The sequence below is a fragment of the Lottia gigantea genome (assembly GCF_000327385.1).
Source record: "Lottia gigantea unplaced genomic scaffold LOTGIsca_18, whole genome shotgun sequence".
NCBI classification, from domain to species: Eukaryota; Metazoa; Mollusca; class Gastropoda; family Lottiidae; genus Lottia; species Lottia gigantea.
In genome coordinates this window covers 2,555,971-2,580,094 of record NW_008708301.1, presented here as the reverse complement: position 1 = coordinate 2,580,094, position 24,124 = coordinate 2,555,971, and the positions used below count along the sequence as shown (strand labels likewise).

General features: G+C 31.1%; 2 protein-coding genes across 2 annotated transcripts; one reads left to right on the top strand and one right to left on the bottom strand.

Moving 5' to 3' along the window:
- Window positions 1–62: 62 nt before the first annotated feature.
- Window positions 63–5,482, bottom strand: LOTGIDRAFT_213731 (hypothetical protein; the record flags this gene model as incomplete). Its single annotated transcript, XM_009052306.1, has 9 exons — window positions 5,428–5,482; window positions 3,978–4,071; window positions 3,571–3,690; window positions 3,014–3,114; window positions 2,440–2,576; window positions 1,772–1,841; window positions 1,246–1,359; window positions 973–1,051; window positions 63–701 (listed from the first exon to the last, which is right to left on the bottom strand). Exons 2-9 carry the CDS (start codon window positions 4,062–4,064, stop codon window positions 63–65), a joined length of 1,347 nt encoding a protein of 448 aa, XP_009050554.1. The 5' UTR covers window positions 4,065–4,071; window positions 5,428–5,482.
- Window positions 5,483–6,088: 606 nt separating this feature from the next.
- On the top strand, window positions 6,089–23,732 carry LOTGIDRAFT_231257 (hypothetical protein; the record flags this gene model as incomplete). Its single annotated transcript, XM_009052305.1, has 22 exons — window positions 6,089–6,114; window positions 6,907–7,059; window positions 8,422–8,499; window positions 8,646–8,675; window positions 8,983–9,099; window positions 9,682–9,745; window positions 10,756–10,844; window positions 11,363–11,511; window positions 12,484–12,660; window positions 12,804–12,866; window positions 14,774–14,806; window positions 15,031–15,090; window positions 15,395–15,686; window positions 15,934–16,026; window positions 16,546–16,678; window positions 20,247–20,317; window positions 20,594–20,628; window positions 21,095–21,255; window positions 21,446–21,634; window positions 21,838–21,898; window positions 22,257–22,470; window positions 23,298–23,732. Exons 2-22 carry the CDS (start codon window positions 7,042–7,044, stop codon window positions 23,730–23,732), a joined length of 2,562 nt encoding a protein of 853 aa, XP_009050553.1. The 5' UTR covers window positions 6,089–6,114; window positions 6,907–7,041.
- Window positions 23,733–24,124: the final 392 nt, after the last annotated feature.

The following is a 24,124-nucleotide window of genomic DNA, read 5'->3' as shown; positions in this document are numbered from 1 at the left end:
GTGGGAATTGGTGCAAATAAAATCTTATTAACATAAAAGGTAGGAAATTAGGGTTTTATCTTCTAGTATGATATATAATTAAAACACTCACTTTTACTTGATGTACTTTTATTAGTGGTAGATTTCTGATGAATATTAACAGACGGTGTATTTTTATCACTAGATGGAGCTGAATGTTTTACTGAAGAACTGACCCTTGACCTCAAACTAGTTGTCGAAGATCCTAAATCAGATACAGCATCAGTAAATTCACCGGATTCACTTTTACTCAGACGATGACGTCTCTCGGGACTCTTGGCTAATAAATTAGTGGTTTCTTTATTGTCTTTAACATTGGGTATGGTATCATTAATATCATACATAGATCTAGCATTGTGACGATTTCTATCGCGACCTTGATTATTTGACCTTCCTCCCGATTGGTCATTACCATCACTACCTTCATCTTCAGAGAAATTATGATCTCCAGAATTACGTTCGCTACTCAGTCCTGAGTCACAAGTTTCATATTCACCATCTGATTGGCTACTAGCTGAATCAATGGATGATTTACGATCGTGAACTATTTGAGTAACAGGATATTCTGTGGATGTTTCTTCTTCAGTTTGATCATCATCCTCATCATCATCTTCTTCTATAATAGGTTGTTTTAACTCTTCGTGTAATTGGTCCATAAAGCATCGTAAAAACTCTTGTGTATCCTGTAAAATAAAAACAAATCAACAAAATCTGTAGGCCTAGTTTGTTATATCACTATCACATGTATGGAAAAAGTAAAATAGCATCACAAAGCAGTCTGACAGAACATTCTATGAGACATGATGTTCAGACACAAAAAAACTTTTATTTGAATAATTTTGAATTTGATATAGAATCTAAAATGCACATAAACCACAGATTTGAAAACCTTCTTCCAATTCTTTAATGATTAGATAATTTATAAAAAGATTATGATGGATTATTATACCATACCTGTTGTGTACAGCCTCTAAACATTGGATGTACCACTTTAATACCATTGACAACTCCTGTTGGTACAACATAACTTGGTCTAAAATAAATATAAAATGTGTGATAATTTCTGTTTCACACTAGAGATTATCTCCCATAACACTTGTCACCTGGACCAGTGCTTCTAATACATCAAATACATGAACACTCCTTTTGACTAAGTAAAACTTATCCTATACAACTTGCACAGATATTGCACAGATCATATAACTCATTAAGAGAGAGTAGTCTTACCTTTTTTTATGCCAGAGTTCTACGATAAGACGTAAATAATTTCGAGAAAGATGTGGTGCTTTATCAGGTCGTACATAGCCAGCACAATCCAGAAAAAATCTTGTTAAAGGGGGACTATATAAAAACAAAAAAATATCAACATTCAATTTTGTTTTAATAAATACACAGAATAACAATTTTTTAGCACTCAATCATGGAAATAAAATAAGATAACTTGACAGGAAGATGATTAGATTCTGGTAAGACCAGTGTATCTGGTTACAGTTCTAACTTGGTAATTACTTAACTTCGACAAACAATCCCAATATTGACATGGGTAACAGATAAGATTTTTATTGTAAAAAATTCTATTCTAAAAATGATTCCATAACATTTCCAGAAAAAATATTAGGTTATTCATTTGTGCATTCTTGAGGCATCATATCCGGATATTTCTTCTCGAAAGCGCACTATCTTGATATTCTTTTTTTTTCTTTAGATCTAGCTCTAAATCATATGCAAATGGTATATGATAAAACATACTTACCAATTAGATAAAGCTTGTAAAGCTGAATTCATATAACAAGTGTTTCCTAAATTTTGTAAACCAGTTAACCCTGTAAGGTTAATAAAAAAAACTATTTTAAATGAATTGATATATTTTTTAATGACACAATCTTGTATCTTATATTTGTGTATTCTCAGTTTGTTTTATAACATGACAATACACAACACTTTGGTATTTTTGCATCAAGTCACCTTTTTTCGGATCATTGTCCCTTGATTCAAACCACCACCACAAATGTAAAGTTTGTCAAATAATAATAATTGGGGCCTGTAGAGTGAGAAAGAATTGATAACTAGCAATTTAGGCACTGTCATTTTTTAATCAAACTCAGTAGCTTGTGGAGTGAGCATTTCATCTACAAATGTCATGTTAATTCTAAGGTCTGACCACAATGTTCATAAATTGCATTTTGATAATTATTTAATATATAATCATGTATCAAAAAAGTAGAGAATTTTATAGTTTACTTTTCACATCAATCTAAAAGTCAACATTCAAATTTAATCTTTTAAATTCAGACCAAACAAAAGACATACAAAAGCAAAGAGTGACAACAATATGCGTCCAAATTGCTTTAGAGGTATAAAAAATAAGGAATTTGGGTACTTTGCTATAGAACAAAATTTAACGATGAATGTCAGACCCACCTCTTGGTTTAATAGTCTCATCTTCATAATCTGAGTCAGAATCTTCATATGTAGATACACTTCTATGTGGTGAACTCTCATTAGATATATCTGATTTACCAGTGTGGTGTGGTGATAGATGACGGTTTCCATGGATACTATCATAAAATGTCATTATTTTACATATGTCAAAAAACTTACATAATCAATAGAATCTGAAGTCAGTTAGTCTATTAACAAGACAGCATTAATTCAACATAAAGATAATTACAAATGCTACAAGGTTTTCTTACTATTCAAAATTTCAAGAGGCCACCAAATAAACCAGTTATTACACGTGTATCATCTAGTTTCAAAGATACTCATATGTAAGTGTATCAGACATGAAATCAATGATAGGAAATCACAAGGGTTCAAATAGAGAGTCTCCCAATATAAATTAAAGGCAAGAAAACCTGATTAGGTCCCTTTAACATTGATGTGAGAAAAAAAGAAACTGTTTGGTATTTCAGGGTGAAATGAGGTTAAGGAATGCATACGCAATGTCCTTGGCAATCTGGAGATATGAAAAATACAAAAAATTGCTTCTACTTACAGCAATGGTGGGTTATTATTATCAGGAAAAACTTCAATTTCACATTTATTACACCATATTCTTAATGTCATTAAATTGATGGTTAAATTATGGTTCTTCTCCTGAAACACAAATAATTCAACATGGAGCTTGTTTCTCAGCAATTTGTTTGACTGACAGAGTTTCATTATAAATGCACTTACACATCACGGTAGAAGGAATCAGTAGCGAGTGTCATCATCTACAAGATTCTGTGGGATTAGTTCTAACTAGAAATATCTTAATAGCTGATAACTAAATATTCCGCCAATCAAACACCTTGACAAAAACGAATTTAGAGTTACATCTGGAATAGACTTGAACAATTGAGATAAACAGAGATTTCTGAAATTTAAACTTTCTTCATAAATCAGAAACTCCACACATATTTCAAATTATTTCAAGGGATACGGCAGACATAATTTCAAATAGGGTAGGTGGTCTCAAGTGCCAAAATATTGGACCATTGGTGATGAATCATATAAAGGCTCATATACTAAAATTGTAAACAAACAAAATCAGCTACAAACTGAACAAACCTCAAAATGTTTTAAACTGTGATCTTCTGCATTTTCACCACATCCAATATAATGACAGTCTTTATAAAGACAATACCATAGATGTGGAGAAGTTGCTGGACATGAGTCACATTCTTCTACCTATAATACATTGAAACAGTGACAATTAATCTTTACATCCAAAATCCAAAATGATCTTAAACCAATATAACCCAAATGTGATACAAACCAATAAAAATCATCAACTTTAACTATGTGGACATGCTACAACAAAAGCTATACACTGAATTAGATGGCAGATGCGTTTAAGATTAACATTAGTACTGGTAACAAACAAATCATCAGGTAATTTAGGGCAACATTTTGGAGAACTCAATATATTGAAATCAGCTGAGCAAAAATTTTAACAATTTGCCATTATGACTTACATTTTGTTTCAACTTTAGTTGATCCCAGCAGATGTCAGCACTCACTGTATTAACATGAAAACAGTCAGAAACCTTTTCTCTCTGCATTTTAAATCTAAATGAAATGAATTAGCAAATATTGTTGAAAAACTATGGAAATAGATTCCATTCGTAGTAACTTATAATTTGACAGCAGCAAAAACATCAGATATTGTCAACAATCATTTCAAAAGTCTGCAAGAAAAAATGCTGAATGTATCTGAAAAGGCTAAGAGACTCATGAGTCAAAGACGGAACTTCTTCTAACAATCACTGACTTAAGACAGTAGAGTCACTAGAGTAGAGTAAGACTTAAGTCTTACCTACTTATTATACAGTCAAGTAACCTAATCGTAGAAACCTATTTATCGTGGATTTCCGGAAAGGATTAATAATATACATGTGCGACCTTGCGTGACCTTCGCATTTGCTTGTTTTGATAAACATGGGTTTTCTGTACAATATCAGCTAGAAGAATGAATTCAGTAGTATCAAGCAAGGTAAAATTATTAAGGTATACTTTGACAAATACAAAATGGCGGATTTCACTTATTACCAAACGTCACCATTTTTTATCGGCCGAATTTCCTTATAATCCCAAGCAGTAATCGGAATTCCAAGTGTCGTCTGCTAGAATGGAGTCCAACGAATGAAGTCACGTGATCAACTAGAGGATTCCGGGCCAGCAGAAAATTTCTATGGAACACAAAGTGGGCCATATTCTTATGTTGTTTCAGTGACTTTTAGCAATAAATCACGCTATGTATCTTATTTTGTCAGTCACTATTTTTTTTTTAAAATCGTGGTTCTTTGAAGGAATTGTCACTAGTTATAATGAATTGATATTAAAGATAAATACTAAGAGAAGTTAATTATACCACCCGGTATCCATACAGCGTGTTTTTCTAGACTTATTTATAGATCAAACATTGTACACGAAAATAGGTGATGCATTCTGCCGCCGTTGCCGAGTTGGTTGCTCATGAAATATGGGTCAAAGTGAAGGATTCATAAAGAAAATCGAAATAAACCAATTTTAATCATTTTGTAGAATATCTGATGAAACATCTAAGACGTAAAAAAAAAATTCGTTTTTTAACTTTGACGAAATTCGGTGTTGAATCTATATCCACGAAAATAGGTTACACCACTGTATTAAGTAAACTAGTCAATGGTTGACTTGACCCTCCCTCAACCACAAACCTCCCTCCCTCTAATATCAAACTGTAAAACTACTGTCTTCACACATTCCTTGCAGTAAAAACTCTTGCAAGTTCAATACTGTCATGTGTCAATCCAGTAAATCCCCCCCCACCCCCACCACATACACACACTTCCTAGTCTCGATATTCACTTCATATTTTAATTCATTCCAGCAAATTTCCTTCAAAAAGTCGTAACCCCAAAATCAGACCGGCAGACCAGACCATACCTGTAAAATGTTTGATCTCAAAATATTTACACAGTTAAATAGAGATCGTTTAATTTCACTCGGCAGATTTGCTGTGTAACATTTTGAGGGCGATGACAGCGACGTCACATAAAAGGAAAGATAATTCTCATTTATATCTCTTAACAGCCGAAGGGTATGAACAAAACTTTGCTGTTAATGAAGAATGTTGAAATTGTTTGATATGAAATGAATTAACAATTGATTTAAATAAAAATATTAAAATCATGTTTGTTTTATGTACTTTTTCGTTGTTCCCTTATATTTGATTCGTCGGCAGTATTTATCTGTCTTCGGTTGTTATAAGATATTTCATTTTTTCCCTTCATTTCCTTGGGAATTCATTGGGGACCTGTCAGGGAAAACTATAAAACCCATTTACCAAAATGAAAACAAGGTACCTGTCATAACTTTTATTGATAAAATTTGAATTGATTGAGTTTAAATTTAAAAGATACATTGAAATAAGTAACCAATCAGAATAAATGTTTAAATTTTTTCCCTTATAGGTCCTCAAAAACTAGCCTAGCTGTCGGATTTCCCTCTTGCCCTACTTCTATTTACTATCAATTCTCCGGGAAATGCTTTCAAAGAAGCCGATTGCAAACGTTTCCCATTCGCATTTAATGCCATCCATGCATTTATTACATTATTTAAAGACTATTCAAGGTAAGTAAACAGAGTTGTCACTGTGTCACTGTGTCACTGTCACTATAAGGAATTAAAACCAAGCAATTTTATATCAATACTGGGACGGGGTCTCTGCTAGGACTAGCATTACATGTAATTGAGGGCTTCTGTAGGCCTAGTCCTATTAATACTCAGCATAATTTAATAACCTTAATTTATCTATCAGTACCAAAATCTCTCAGAAAGGTGGAATATAGACTTTAATTAAAGGTCTGAGTCAAAATGCCATTGCTTGTGATTCACAACAGGCACACAGAATTGAGCCCAAACCGAAAAGATGAAAGTTTTGAGAAGATGTTGTCTCAAAATTGTTAGAAATGAGTTTTTCGAGTAGGCGACTGCAGATTAATTAACTGCTGACATTACAATGATATGTTAGGGCATAGAACTATATACTGATCAGTTCTATGGTTAGTTTGATAAATGAAACTGAAGTAGTAAATCTTGGGTGTGACAGACAAAGTTTTTTGTAAATGTCTACTACAGAATGAGTTTAAAACATACCTGTCAGACAGATTATGAATACTAATTACTATAAAAAATTATTAATTGGTTCCCAATGGTTCCAGACATGTGGAATCAGAAACCATATCACCGGATTAACGGGTAATTTTACATAGTAAAATTATATTCTGTTCCCAGTAAAATGTGTTGGGGTTTCCGGATTATCAGCAACCGGATAACAAGGCTCCTCTGTAGTAATATTTTCTAGTTTATTTTAAAAAATGTCACCAAGATGTGGGTATCACAAGATAGATTAACATTTTGTAGGGAAAACATTTAACCAGCAGTCAATGATCTGAGCTTTAGGTAAACAACAAAGAAAATGTCTGATTCTGATAAATATGTACAAGATATATACCAGTGTGAAAGTTATGTCTGTGAAATATTTTTGGCCAAATCCAAATGGATCACTGCCAATATGTAAGTATATATTATTTTCTACAAAGCCTGGCCAGCCTCTTTACGGGCCTCCCCACCTTTACAACCCAAAACAACTCCTGTAAATCTCTATAACGCCCAATACCCTATCATTTGACATATCATTGATATGAATTTTATACGCCCACATTGAAATGGTGATGAGATCTTGGTCAAGTTTTAAATTGGTAACAATCGGATGGACAGTTTTTAGAGTTCATAGTCTAGAGTTTCCGAGTTATTATCTTGACTTAGTAAAAACTTGTCAAAATTGGCTTGTCGGCATGATAGAGACTACAATTTTTATGATTTTGATGAAACTTGGTACGCATGTATTTATTGATGAGATTTTGGTCAAGTTCAATACCAATAATCATATAAAAAGTTTCAGAGTTATTGAACTTGTGTGTACGTCGATGAGACATTGTTCATGTTTGAATTTGATGATAAATTGATGAACTGTTTCAGGTTTTGCCTTAACTTGTAGATGATTTCAATATGAAGCCACTAAAGACTTTGTTATCATTTCTGACAGCTGGTAGATGTGTATGTTACCTTGCCTGGCAAGCTATCTTTTTTCTGTTACAGACAGAGAGATGACAAAAATGACGAAACATTAGCAGACGACATATTTAAGTATTTAGAAGGAGAATTTGGTTTAAGCTATCACAGCGCTGTTGTTAAGTAATTTCAGATTGCTGGAAATAGTGCTTATTTTTCTTTAAAAACATTTCACCTGTGGTGCTAATGTGTTAGCAAGATTACATCATAATTTGAAATTGAATATATTTAATCACAAAAATGCAGTTTCAAGGCTTGACAATAACCACAGAAGATGAACATTTTAATGGGGATTAAGGCACCTTAGAATTTTGAAAAATGCGCTCCCGGGTCTTCTTGTTTTAACGATTTCCTAGTTATAGAGCCCCCAAACCACCACTCTTAATTTTTCGCTGCCTTCAGCTCTTTGCAACGAAGGGCTAAGCCTGTCACTCTTTAACACAAAATTAGGCCCCAGCAACAATTCACTCCTGGTGACAGTCTCAGCCATCAATAACCCTTTTCAAGAGCTACTTTATAAAGATAATTTTAGCATGCCAGTCATTTGATTGGGACAGTTTCTTAAATCAGTTTTACATTTAGTTTTACTAACCCATCAGGTCAATTAAGCCTTAAAATTTTGATTATATCATACTGGTTGTTACAATTTTATAACCTCAGAGGCCTCAGATAGTAAATCCATATTCAATTTTGTCTACATTTAATGGGATCTATTGGCAACAGTGGTGTTTATCTCAAGATTACATTGAGTTAATGTCATTCTGATATATCCAGATATACAAATGTTTACTTTCTTTGTTTCAGAAGTTGTATGAAAATGCTAAACTGTATATGATACAGGCTTTTAAAATCCTGATCAAATGTGCTGGGCTGATATCACAGGTTAGTGTTTTCTGGCATTGTATGACAGCTTAGTGGTTTCCATCCTGTTTTGATAATAAATTATTGAAACCTCTATGTACCTTGATATTTTGATAATAATTTATATCTTTTCAACTATTACTAATTTATTGTTATGTTTATTTTAGAATACTACCAATATTTCAAACACAGATCAGGTGAGTTCTTTTTTTACAAACTAGAGGGACTGAAAGCTGACACTTAGGTTGGCTCTGAATATCATAATGTTTTGTACCTGATTTGGTACTCAAACTGAGTCTAGCTGACAACAATTGAAGTATGAGTTCATATGATTGATGGATAAAGTTGTCTTGATGTCCAGGCAATCTTACACTCATGAATGACGTTATTGCTTGGATATAGCATTGTCAGTCTCTACCAGGCAAGAATGATGAAGATCTCATTTATTTCATTTGATATTTAAACTTTGCTCACTAAATGTTATGTATTATATTTAATGTAAAGAATAAAGCGGTGAAGAGATCTATAATTTTAGAAGTGAATAGACCTGATCATGATAATTTTGTACGTGAGACTTCAAAAGTCTATAGGTTCCTGATGGAATGCTCCAATAAATTAGAAGTAAGTTTTTATGCACCAAGATATTTATGTTATAAAGTATTTACTTTTCAGAATTGATATTTCATTTTGCCATTGTGATGGTTTTATTTCATCAGATTTAGATCAGTAAAGCAAGATGTAGACAGCTTGTTATGTTTTCACGTTTTTATTTACCGCATTAGATGGACATTATTCAAAAGAAAACTGATGTATGCCGCTTTGTCACAAGGTTCAAATAAAATGTTATTCCATGTGATGAGATATTGTATGTTGATCGGTTGAGGACAGAACATGTTTCATAAAAATTTGTTATTCAACGTGCACGACAGACTCGAAACATTTGTTGGCAAAACAATTGTTCAGAATTCAAACAAAGTTAATTTTCAAATAATTGTTTCTTGAAACAAACAAAAAATGTTTCTCGGTTAAAAGATGATAAAGAATTAAACCAAATTGAGACCATATTCAATATAGTTTCCAAATGAAAGTTGAATTTTTGTAAATTATGAAATTTGTGACTTCTTGTAGATTTATCAGAAATCAGAATTTAGTTAAAATTCATCCAGATGATATCAAATAATATGTTTTTCATTTTTTTCCCAGATAATAGATAAAGATGCAGAAAATAATACAGCTATTGGAGATAGAGGTAGAGATCTTTTTAAAGGTATTATCTTGATGTATTATGCTGAGACAATTGGAGTTATTGCCCAAGTTCTTGAAAACATTAAATTTTTAGCCTGTAAACACTCTAGAAGGTGCTATTCTTGATGGATTTTGATGAAACTTGTAGTGAATGTTTGTTATCACCCAAGGATGAATCCTATTGAAAATCAGACGAATCGAAAAATATTTACTATGAGTTATTGCCCTTGTTCTTTAATTGTTTGTGGACACGATAGAGAGCTGGTTTCTTGATGGATTTTGACGAAACTTGGCATGAGTGTTTGTTATCACCCAAGGATAAACCCTAATGAAAAACAGAAATATTGTAAAATATTTGATGAGTTTTTGTCCTTGTTCTTGAAAATGTGTTTAGTTTTTAGTTAGTAAACACTCCAGAAGGCACAATTCTTGTCAGATTTTGAGAGAAAATATTGTTAATTATCATATATGAGAAGGTTGAATATTTCATATTGTGATTGAATGGCAAATATTCTTATTTAAGATGAAATCACTAGTATATTACCTTGCCTGGTAAGCCATCTTAATTGAAAGAAGCATTTTATTGATTGATTATTTTAATGGCCTAGAATATGTGGTTTTATAATTCTAGCATTTACTTTGGATTAGCTGAATCCTATAGCTGTAACTCACACTTCAAAATCAAACTCAAAATGTGCTGTATGTCTAATCCTCAAAATTGTCAAGATAAAAGATAAATTGTGTGGTATTGTGTTAGGAAACAGAGGAGTAAAGGAGAATCCCCCACAGTAATGACATCATAAAGAGGATTCCCTCATCTAGCCATCTGCAAACTAAAAAAATTGCTCACTGAGTCATCTGTTGAGCTTACGCAGGTGTTTAGTTCAAGTTTCTGGACAAATGTAATCACATTCTTGGATTTGTCAAGGATTTGGAAAGATTTTGCTACAGTTTGTTTTTTATTGCTTTTGCAGAATCATGTAATTGTAGCTTTATTCATGACTATCATGATTTTGAACAATTATTTTTTAGTTCTCAGACATAAGAAATTGAAACAATCTGAAATGCCAGTTGAATTTGATTTACATACAATAACATCTGAATATACAGAAAGACGACAGGTAACAAGTTGGATATTGTCATTTTTTTAGCAATTGTTTTGTAACTCAAATTAAACCTAAAGCCATTGCCACTATGAAAGCGCTGGCAGACTTTCGCGATCAATTTTAGTGTATGAAACTTCTGCTATTTGTTACATGCATCTAAATTGCTCACAACAAATATTCAATAATTAAATTTACTCATGCTGTTAGTGTGCATTACGTCAAGTATGCCCAAAACGCAACAGTCTAAATTTGTAAGTATATCATCTTAGTACTTTATATTTTATAATGGAAAACTTCACACAGTCGTAGTATACTAAAGTCAAGTGAAGTCAGAGCTCAAAGTTCTGTAAAGCTGGTCACAATAATCACAAGGACTTGCTTACAGGTCTTCATCAAATGATGCTTTTTTTCAGGCAAGTGAACTATTTTAGCATGTACCTGCTAAATGGTGACATGTTTTCTGGTAGCTGAATGTAACTTGGTTAAAATATATGAAAGAATGTTAATCAATGTTATTTCTGTTTTTCTTGTAGGAAATATTGCAAGAATTTAAACAACTTTATGTAGGTCTGAGTACAAATTTGAAATTATTATATTCATGTATTGATAACTGGAAGGAAAGTCACAAAAAGGCCTATATTAAAGTTGGTCATCAATTTAATATAAATATCCTAAAAGATGGGTAAATATCAAAGATTACAATACTAATTCTCACTTTAACAATACTAATTCTCAATTATATAATAATACTAATTCTCACTTCAACAATACTAATTCTCAATTTTACAATATTAATTCTCGATTGTATAATAAAACTAATTCTCATTTTAACAATATTAATTCTCAATTGTATAATAAAACTAATTCTCATTTTAACAATATTAATTCTCAATTGTATAATAATACTAATTCTCATTTTAACAATATTGATTCTCAATTGTATAATAAAATAATTCTCATTTTAACAATATTAATTCTCAATTGTATAATAAAATAATTCTCATTTTAACAATATTAATTCTCAATTGTATAATAATACTAATTCTCATTTTAACAATATTAATTCTAAATTGTATAATAATACTAATTCTCATTTTAACAATATAAATTCTCAATTGTATAATTATGCTAATTCTCAGTTTTACAATATTTTTTACCATTACTTGAATGTTCAAATTTTCTATGGTACACATAATGTTTCATTTACTGATGGCTGCCATTACTATTGTGGGCATGTTAAGATGACCATCACTATCTTTACAGGACAAATTCTTAGCTTAATCATTGTCATTTTACATTATTCTCTACTTGATCTTTCAAATTCTTAATTTTACAATACTCATTGCAGAGGCAGCTGCCTTTCGGCCAATGACAAATTTTGTAACAGTAAAAATTATCAAACAGTTAATAAATTGTCCTACTAGGTGTGAGAATCAACTAAATTGTTTGAGCCCGACATTGTGCAAACGATTGATGCTGATTGATCTGTTCCTGAAAAAAAAGATCGCAAACTTCCTGCCATAAAATTGTAATCACATCATGCCTCCACCCTAAAATGAGAAATTAGGCCCTTTACCATTTGTTGGCCTCAACCCAACAAGTCCAAAATTCGCCACTGACTAATTGGAATATTATTACTATTGTTATATTTTAGATGTACAGAGGCCTGTAAGGTGATATTAAAGATGATTGGATTGTTAAATAAGGATCATTATCAAAAAATGACATCCTTGCCAGATACATCAGACAAGCCACAGTTAGACAAAGAATCAGCCCTACATGAACAAATTGGAAAACAATTGGTAAAAGATTTTAAAGAATTATTTGAAAGGTAAACATTATTACTGGCATTCAGGTTTATTTTGTGGAATCATTATTATTTATGGTTGCTCAGTTATTGACAACAATAATCACCATCATTATTAATACTCTATCATTCAATTAATCAATTATTGAATTATCTTATGATTTTAGATGTTTTGTTGTTGAGGTTGAACCAACAGATGTCCAGAAAGTAACAGGATCTAGTGAAAAGGGGTATGATGATTTTTTTTATTATAAAGGCAAAAAACAAAACAAATGCTGCCAATTCTGAACAAAAAAAAACTGTTTGACAGAACCATTGTATTGTATATTGTATGTTTAAGGATAAAAATAGTGGAATAAAATTGATTATATTTTGATCAGAACTAAGATCTTCCATTGCGGATATTTTCACTTTAGCATTATTTTTATAGACAATTTGTTAGATTATATACTTAGCAACTCAGTCAGACAGTATGTTAGATTATATATTGAAAAAACTCAGTCAGACAGTTTGTTAGATTATATATTGAGTAACTCAGTCAGGCAGTATGTTAGATTATATATTGAGTAACTCAGTCAGTGTGATAGATTATATATTGAGTAATTCAGTCAGACAGTATGTTGGATTATATATTGAGTAACTCAGTCAGACAGTTTGTTAGAAAATATACTGAGTAACTCAGTCAGACAGTATGTTAGATTATATATTGAGTAACTCAGTGTGATAGATTATATATTGAGTAATTCAGTCAGATAGTATATTAGATTATATATTGAGTAACTCAGTCAGACAGTTTGTTGAATTATATATTGAGTAACTCAGTCAGACAGTATGTTAGATTATATATTGAGTAACTCAGTCAGACAGTATGTTAGATTATATATTCAGCAACTCAGCCAGACAGTATGTTAGATTATACATTGAGTAATTCAGACAGTATGTTAGATTATACATTGAGTAACTCATTCAGACGGTATGTTAGATTATATATTGAGTTATATGGTCAGACAGTATGTTAGATTGAATATTGAGTAACTCAGTCAGACAGTATGTTAGTTTTTATATTGAGTAAGTCAATCAGACAGTATGTTAGATTATATATTGAGTAACTCAGTCACTCAGTCAGACAATTTGTTAGATTATATACTTAGCAACTCAGTCAGACAGTATGTTAGATTATATATTGAGTAACTCAGTCAGACAGTATGTTAGATTATATATTCAGCAACTCAGCCAGACAGTATGTTAGATTATACATTGAGTAATTCAGACAGTATGATAGATTATATATTGAGTAATATGGTCAGACAGTATGTTAGATTATATATTGAGTAACTCAGTCAGTTTGTTAGATTATATATTGAGTAATATGGTCAGACAGTATGTTAGATTATATATTGAGCAACTCAGTCAGACAGTATGATAGATTATATATTGAGTAACTCAGTCAGACAGTATGTTAGATTATATACTGAGCAACTCAGTCAGATAGTTTGTTAGATTATACATTGAGCAACTCAGTCAGACAGTATGTTAGATTATATATTGAGTAACTCAGTCAGACAGTATGATAGATTATATACTGAGCAACTCAGTCAGACAGTATGTTAGATTATACATTGAGTAACTCAGTCAGACAGTATGTTAGATTATATATTGAGCAACTCAGTCAGTCAGTATGTTAGATTATATATTGAGTAACTCAGTCAGTTTGTTAGATTATATATTGAATAACTCAGCCAGACAGTATGTTAGATTATATATTGAGCAACTCAGTCAGACAGTATGTTAGATTATATATTGAGTAACTCAGTCAGACAGTGTGTTAGATTATATATTCAGCAACTCAGTCAGACAGTATGTTAGATTATATATTGAGTAACTCAGTCAGACAGTATGTTAGATTATATATTGAGCACTAATTCTCAATTTTACAATATTCATTACCATTTTTGATTGTTAAAAGTTTCTATTCTACACTTATAATTCTTATATTCCCACACATCAAGCGCCATCGAGGGACAGACATACAGGGACGACGACAATATACACCCACATTGATAATATAGACGAAACCCTGTCAAGCAGTATGTGAAGTGCTTGTAAGATTATAATATTTTTTTTTTTTCCATTACAGAAGTAAGAAAGGAAAAGGGAAAGGTAAAGCAGGGTAAGTCTTTAAATATGACTCGAAAAAACTTCTGTTCATTGTTTAAAAACAAGACGAGGAGATTCTACAATTAGGTGTTTATTTTGCTTAAAGGCAGGATATTTTTAGTTAAATTTAGTTAATCACAAAGTTTTCTTACCTTTTTAAAAAAACAAAGTTCATTCACAGTTATATTACAGGTTTGCCATTTTTCTTCATCACCAGCATCTAATATCTATTTTCAGTGCTAAAGATGAAGAAGTCAAATCTAATAAATGTGGTCCTGAATTTAATGTTTCTGTCTCGTAAGTTACTTTATACTGGATGTAAAATGGCTTTTATTTCTAATCATGTATACAGAGCCTGTTTCTTACTAACAATAACAAATTGTTGGGAAACCCAAGAGCTGTCATATTTGTCTACCTTGGGTTTCGCTATTATACCATTAGTAATTGTTAGGGAGAAACAGGTGGTGTGATTGAAAAACCTTATTAGAATGGAACTGTGTTTGTTAACTTGTTAGATTACAATGGAGATGAGAAATATCAGAAAAACATTTAACTAAATGTAGTATGTTTGAATAAAAAATTTTGTGGATTTTTTTTTCAGAGTTTTATGTGGACGAGGATTAGAATGTATATCTGCAGTGATGAAACAAGTCAAAGCTAAACTATATTATGAAGAAAATCAAAAACTAGGAGGATGTGTCAGTGGAGAGTTAAATGTTCCTCAAGTTTCAGTTGGCAAAGATGGTATTGCTGAGTTCAAAAAACAGAAAATTATTAATTTTGAGAGACCTGGCAAAAATAACAAATCAGAACAAGTCACATCAGAAAGATATCGTATTGTATTTGAAACAGATTTGTCGATTCAAAATCCTAAAATTACCATAGAATTAAAGGTAAGAGTCCTTGAATATATTTTAAAAATTACTACTTCCGTCTTAATATTCTACTTCTGTGACGAGGATCGACTACTATCAATCAAACCCAGCATCCTATACACATACAGTAAGGATGTAATAATTGTATTATGATGACAGCCATACCCTACACATTTATATCTTACTAAAACAAGTAGGAATTGATCTAAGTGCTACTCTGTATGTGTAAGACATATTTATTAAATTTATGCATTGACATTTTCAGACTATGTCTTTACCTATGGCAATAATTACTGGTAGTAATCAAGCTAATAGTGCACATGGGGCTTTATTATGGTACTGTTATAATACCGATCCTGTAAGTATAGAGTGTACTGTAACCCATACCAGTTTAGCTTTAAATCAAATATGTCATAGATCTAAAGGAATTGTAAGGGGTCTTCCGAAATCTTTATGTGTATCGGGAACACTAATTTTTCTGGGACACTGATATCATCGATTTGCACCATTCCAATTTTTAAACAGATGACTTGACTAAAACTATGCATTTGATGATGTCACTAATATATCAATAGCAGCTTTTGCGATAATGACATCACAAAACACTGAATTTTATTGGTATTGTAAGAACCACAGACACCTGAATGAAAATATGAATGCTACAAATCAATGATATCAGTGTCCCAGATACACATAAACTTTTACTGCAGAATATTTGATGGATAGAATTCTGAAACCTATCTGAACTCTAAAACATATTCATATTGAAATGATTCAATTTATCATTTATATAAAAAGATGATGACTCAGTGTCAGGTTTAATAATGTTTTATGATGATATTTTCAAGAAATACAGATTCAAAAATTAATTTTTCAGTATCTTTTACCCAGTTTACCTGTATCTATACCCACTGAAATATTTACAGACATGATACAAGCCTGTTTTAAATATCTAGATGGTCGTCTATTAAGAGAGGATGAAATAAACTTTCTACTTGTTAAATTATTCAGTAAGTTAATTTCCACACTTCATGTATGCTTGTAGAAGTTATTGTATCAAAGTTTTCTTTGGCATTTTGGAGCTGTCCACTTTCCATTGTCCAATACACAACAAGGTTTATTAGTTTTAGAAATTTTTTAAGGCTGTAATTTGTGTAAAGTAACTGTTTGTGACATATTTTATCTGATTGGTATCATTAGTAACCCAGTTTCATATTAACAATATTCATTATACTCTGTGTCACTGGACATATTGTAATTTGTATATTTATTATAAACAGAATGTCAGAGAGTTTCTTGAACTGACATTAAAAGGAAATCAATTGAGACCAGAAAACAATGTCGGAATACTTAGATGTTGTCTCAGAAACAGATTTTTTGTAACTAAGCTAATAAGTAATAGTGTCATGGCTCACCGTCAAAATTTTAGCTTTCAAATCCATGTGTGTACAGAATTATGTGTGTTGAAATGTTAAAAACACAACTTGTCATTTCTTGAAACTATAGAAAAGACATATATAGAAATAGAAGTTCCTAGTTTGAGGTTCTTTTGAAGGAATTATGCAATTTTTGTTAGTTTCTAGTACTTTTGAAGACTATTTATATACTTATATATATATATATTCAAGAACCAAATCAACTCGCAAAAATGGCAAATCTGTCACTTTAATGCTGACCTATATTTATGTTTTACTTTTAACCACTGACCTATATTTTATGTTTTACTTTTAACCACTGACCTATATTTCATGTTTTACTTTTTAACACTCACCTATATTTTATGTTTTACTTTTTAACCACTGACATATTTCATGTTTTACTTTTAACCACTGACCTATATTTCTTGTTTTACTTTTAACCACTGACCTATATTTCATGTTTTACTTTTTAACCACTGACCTATATGTCATATATTACTTTTAACCACTGACCTATATTTCATATTTTACTTTGTAACACTGACCTATATTTCATATTTTATTTTTAACCACTGACCTATATTTCGTGTGTTACTTTTAACCACTGACCTATATTTCATGTTTTACTTTTAACCACTGACCTATATTTCATGTTTTACTTTTAACCACTGAACTATATTTCATGTTTTACTTTAACACTGACCTATATTTCTTGTTTTACTTTTAACACTGACCTATATTTCATGTTTTACTTTTAACACTGACCTATATGTCATGTTTTACTTTTTAACACTGACCTATATTTCTTGTTTTACTTTTAACACTGACCTATATTTCATGTTTTACTTTTAACCACTGACCTATATTTTATGTTTTACTTTTAACCACTGACCTATATTTCATGTTTTACTTATTAACACTGACCTATATTTCTTGTTTTACTTTTTAACACTGACCTATATGTCTTGTTTTACTTTTTAACACTGACCTATATTTCTTGTTTTACTTTTTAACACTGACCTATATTTCATATTTTACTTTTTAACAGTGACCTATATTTTATATTTTACTTTTAACCACTGACCTATATTTCATATTTTACTTCATAACAGTGACCTATATTTTATGTTTTACTTTTAACCACTGACCTATATTTCGTGTTTTACTTTTAACCACTGACCTATATTTTATGTTTTACTTTTAACCACTGACCTATAATTCATGTTTTACTTTTAACCACTGACCTATAATTCATGTTTTACTTTTAACACTGACCTATATTTCATGTTTTACTTTTAACACTGACCTATATTTCATATTTTACTTTTAACCACTGACCTATATTTTATGTTTTACTTTTAACACTGATATATTTCTTGTTTTACTTTTAACCACTGACCTATATTTCATGTTTTACTTTTAACCACTGACCTATAATTCATGTTTTACTTTTAACACTGACCTATATTTCATGTTTTACTTTTAACCACTGACCTATAATTCATGTTTTACTTTTAACACTGACCTATATTTCTTGTTTTACTTTTAACACTGACCTATATTTCATGTTTTACTTTTTAACACTACCTATATTTCATATTTTATTTTTTAACACTGACCTATATTTCAAGTTTTACTTTTTAACACTACCTATATTTCATATTTTATTTTTTAACACTGACCTATATTTCATATTTTCCTTTTTAACACTGACCTATATTTCATGTTTGACTTTTAACCACTGACCTATATTTCATGTTTTATATTTAAGTATGATTTGCATTTGATGACGAGACGTGTAAATGGTGTTGAAACATTATGTCACCAATTTAACCACTGACCTGTATTTTATGTTTTCATGTTAAAATTTACCTCAATGTTATGTAGTCATATTGAGAATTACCTATATCTTATGTTGTCATTAACCTATTTTTATGTTGTCATTTTAAATACTTACCCATATTTTATGATGCTACTGACCTACATTCATATGGTGTCCTTTTTATCACTGACGTATATTTTATGCCGTCGTTGATCTATTTTTATGTTGTCATTTTAAACACTTACCCATATTTTATGATGCTACTGACCTACATTCATATGGTGTCCTCTTTAACACTGACCTATATTTTATGATGCTACTGACCTACATTCATATGGTCTCCTTTTTATCACTGACCTATATTTTATGCCGTCATTGATCTATTTTTATGTTGTCATTTTTAACACTGACCTATATTTTATGATGCTACTGACCTACATTCATATGGTGTCATCCTTACCACTGACCTATATTGTATATTGTCATTAACCTATTTTTATGGTGTCATTTTTAAAACTGACCTGTATTTTATTCTACTGACCTACATTTATATGGTGTCATCTTTACCACTGACCTATATTGTATGTTGTCATTGACCTATTTTTATGTTATTTTAAGAACTGACCTATATTTCATGCTATTGACCTACATTTATATGGTGTCATCTTTACCACTGACCTATATTGTATGTTGTCATTGACCTACTTTCATATGGTGTCATCTTTATCACTGATCTATATTTTATGATGCTACTGAACTATATTTTATGATGCTACTGACCTACATTCATATGGTGTCATCTTTATCACTGATCTATATTGTATGTTGTCATTAACCTATTTATATGGTGTCATTTTTAAAACTGACCTATATTTTATGCTACTGACCTACATTTGTATGGTGTCATCTTCACCACTGACCTATATTGTATGTTGTCATTGACCTATTTTTATGTTGTCATTTTTAAAACTGACCTATATTTCATGCTATTGACCTACATTTATATGGTGTCATCTTTACCACTGACCTATATTGTATGTTGTCATTGACCTACTTTCATATGGTGTCATCTTTATCACTGATCTATATTTTATGATGCTACTGAACTATATTTTATGATGCTACTGACCTACATTCATATGGTGTCATCTTTATCACTTACCTATATCTTATGATTCTACTGATCTACATTTTTGTTTGTCATTGACCTATTTTATGTTGCCAAGTAACAACTGACCTATATCTTATGTTTTCCCTTTTTTCAGTTTTTCATTTCTGGCTCTGACCTATATTTTAAGGTTATACATGTAATTGCATTGACCTTTTTTATGTTTTCAGAACAAGACAATAAACAAATGCAGCCTGTATTTAGAAATGAAGTGAAATTTGAAGAGTTTGAAGGCACTCATGTATGTTTGAAATTATTACTTGCAAACTAGACATGTGTCACAAACCATCATACTGAAAAATTGCTCAGTGCTAGTGTTTCATTCCTGTTAGGTGAAATTTACGTTTTAATTATCTAAAGATGTTAAATCTTAATCCCATTTCAAACCAACTGCCCTGATGAAACTTGTGTGAAACGTATCAATCAGCTAAAAGGATACACATTTTGCATCTATTGAAGAAACTCTGATTTCAATTTATATACCTGAAAAGTTATTTCATTTTGTGTTTATTTACAGAGATCGAAAGAGGATAAAACAATTCCATTCTGGAGGTGGTTACAGGCCATTTTGAATTTGATTGAATTTTACCTCTTGAAGCCGTGGCAAGATCAGTAATTATTTTTATTACAATAACTTTGTTTTTTGCAATTACTGATTACTCAAAAATTTTTAAAAAAATTTTATTTTCAGAATAGCAAAGTGAAATAACAGTGATCATTGAGCAAGATTCCAAACTGAATAATTGCCGTACCTCTAGTTTAAGCAGACTTTATGCAGTTTACTACACTATTGGTCAGATATTATCTCTCAGTGCATCACAGCTGTCTGTCTATTAATACATGTTTATGTTTTTGCCAATTTGACAATTTAAACAATCTATGAATTTAGACCATAAGATTTAACATATATGAAGTTGTAATTAATATGTTCTACTCTTGTCCAACATCAGTAGATGTGAGCGTATGGAGTAGTGATTCATAGAAGAGAAACATATCCTTTTAAACCCTTACATTATAGAGTTATACATGGATTTGTATCAAGAGAGAGGACTGATCAGTTATTACGTAATGAACCTGATGGTGTATTTTTGTTACGCTTCTCTGAAAGTAAGGTTGTTGGTGATGGACAGAATAAAAACCTGACTGGAGCAATAGTAGCAGCTTTCTCTCGTGGAGCAGGTATTTATTTAAATTTTGTATGTTTCACTTAAAAATACATGTATTTGAAATATTATTGTTAATCTGTTGAGTTAATAAGTGGATACAATTATATGGATGACAATTATTTCTTCATCAGATTATTATCTGGTTAATACATCTGTTTATTTATTTCTAAATCATCCTGATCGTATCCTTTGTCTTTTGACAGGATCTAAACCAATATTAAGTAGTCCTCTAACAGTGGAATCATATTTTAAGAAATATTCATTGTATGCTGTATTAAGTGGGATACAAAATGAAGAGAAAGGCAGACAATTGTTAAAGAAGTTGTATGGTACCCAAACTACTATCAAAGATTTTAAAGCTCTGTATCACCATAGTAAACATGACAAAAAAGGTTAAACATCATTTTGAAAAAAGAAATCCTTAGAATAATCACCCATGTTTTATGTTTATTTCTGCTTGTGATTCTTTCTTTTTGTTTCATCTTGATTCTTCAATAATTCTTCATCATACCTGTCTTGCTTGACTTGAATAATTGTTTGTTGTCATATTTGTTGATTTATATCATATAATTCTGTAGAAATTATTGCTATTTAGATATGGCAACACAAAATAAAAGTTACCCAAATTGGAATGAACAGACTTTATTGATGTTGAGGTAAATAACTTTTTTTATTATCTAGCTATAATTAGACTACTTTCAAGGACACAAACTATAATTAGTTAAGCCTTTGATGAAGCTGGACTTGCTGGAACAGAGCAATTGGTTAGTTGGAATTCCATAGAATTCAATAATTGAAAATTTTTACAAGCCAATAAAACTGATCTTTTGTATTCCAAAATGAAAATCTCTTCCTTACATAATTGTTGTCAGATATCATATACAGTAATTCAGGTGAGCTGGTTGTAAAAAGCCAAATTTTCTATAGAGTCTGTTCTATGCACAATATTCTGAATAAGAAAGAAAAAACAAATTATAAACCTGGAGTATATCCTTTATTAATAATGATTAACAGTAAAATTGAGTTGAAAGATGATGAAGATGATGATGATGATGATGATGATAATGATGATAATGATGAGGATGAAGGTGATGAAGGTGATGATGATAGTGTGAGTGGAGAAATTAAAAGAAAGAAACCTAAAATAAGACATGATAGTATGAATTCTATTGCTTATTCACCAGAAATACTTAACAACCCAATTCAGCAACCTGAAACCCCTACTATGGTGAGCTGTTTTCAAATTATTATATATCAATTCTCTTTACTTGCTGATGGAATCTGATGTTGAAAATGACATCCTTTATTTGACCCCAAACTAGAAATTTTACTTTCACTTTCTATCTTCTCTCCTGAATATTTAATGTTGTGTCAACAAATTCTATAATAGTAAAAACCAGTGTGTGTATGCTCTAGCACAGGCCTGTGCAACCTTTCCGCAAGAGCGACCACATTTGGGTGATACAAGGAGGCTGCGGACCACGTTACCAACCATCAATGTATCATGGAATTAACAATGAGAAACATGTAATTTTTCAACGTATTTCAATGTACATTGCAAATAACAGACATATTTAACGTAAAATCACTGTTTCACACGAGGTCAGACCTCGTTAACGATTTGATTGGTTAGATTCATTTTGACATACAACAGCGCGGATATAACAGGTTTTGATATCAGAATAGGCAGGGACAGTGTCAAGAGCAAACAAACCATTTCCTCGCGTGCTGCTTTTCCCTTAAATTTTACATGACGCCACAAGCCGCATGATATCATCTAGCAGATGGCCTGTGTGTCATAGGATGCTCAGGCCTGGTCTAGCAGAAAAACGAAACTAAATTTGAAGACTCAAAAATTTGCTAGTGAACTAACAGCTCTCCAACAGATGGTGGAATCGCAAAAAAAGTCATCAATGTAACTTTCAAATGTAGATGATTATGGATACACATGGGAAAGGAGACTCAAATGTTGACAAATAAAGTGTTCACATTATCATTGGGTTAGCTCAACAATTTCTTTAAATTAAGGTTGTCATTTGATTTTTTTTATTTTAGGATGAAATGATATTACCACTAAATGCTGTTGATAATCTACTGGCATCAAACAATCAACACAGTGGTCCCAGTACTTCAATGTTTTGTAATTCATTTACTCCTATACAATCAAATGCAGAAAGTGAATTTGAAAATACCATGTTTTTACCAGATGGTACTGTAACTGATGGTGGGGCAATCAGCTCATCTGGACATCTTTATCAAGTTTCAAGTCCGAATAACCAAACCTCTCTCAGCTCATTCCCAAGTCCTGCTCACTCTTTTGTAATAGGTACTGTACATAGTGGGATACCAAGTCCACAATTTAACTATGGTGCAACAGCTTGGAGCACAGCAAATACACAACATTCAAATGACAGCATTCCAATAACTGCTCAAGAGTTATCTGCCGATTTTATGAGCTTAAGTGGGCCTGAGAATATGAGTGACTTGTAAACATGATGGTCTGTATTATTACGGTATATAATGAATACTAGAGCAGTTTTCAAATGTCTTTTCATTGATATTTCATTTTTGTAGAGAATTTCACCATGTATTGAGGTAGAAAAATGTAATAAGGCTTATTTTTAGCTGAACTTTGTGCATCAATATTTTACCTATTACTAGTAATTCTGTAAATTGGAGATAATTTTGCTCCATGTGACTTTTTTTAAATAGTATTTAAGACAATGCCATCAAGGCAAGTAAGAATTTTTAAGTTACTATGAAACTATGACTGGTAGAAGATCAGATTTGTAAAAGATTAAAATACTCTACATGTTGTACATGTTAAAGTTTGTTATGTTTAAGATATACAAATTGCAGGTGATTTGTATCCATGAATTAGT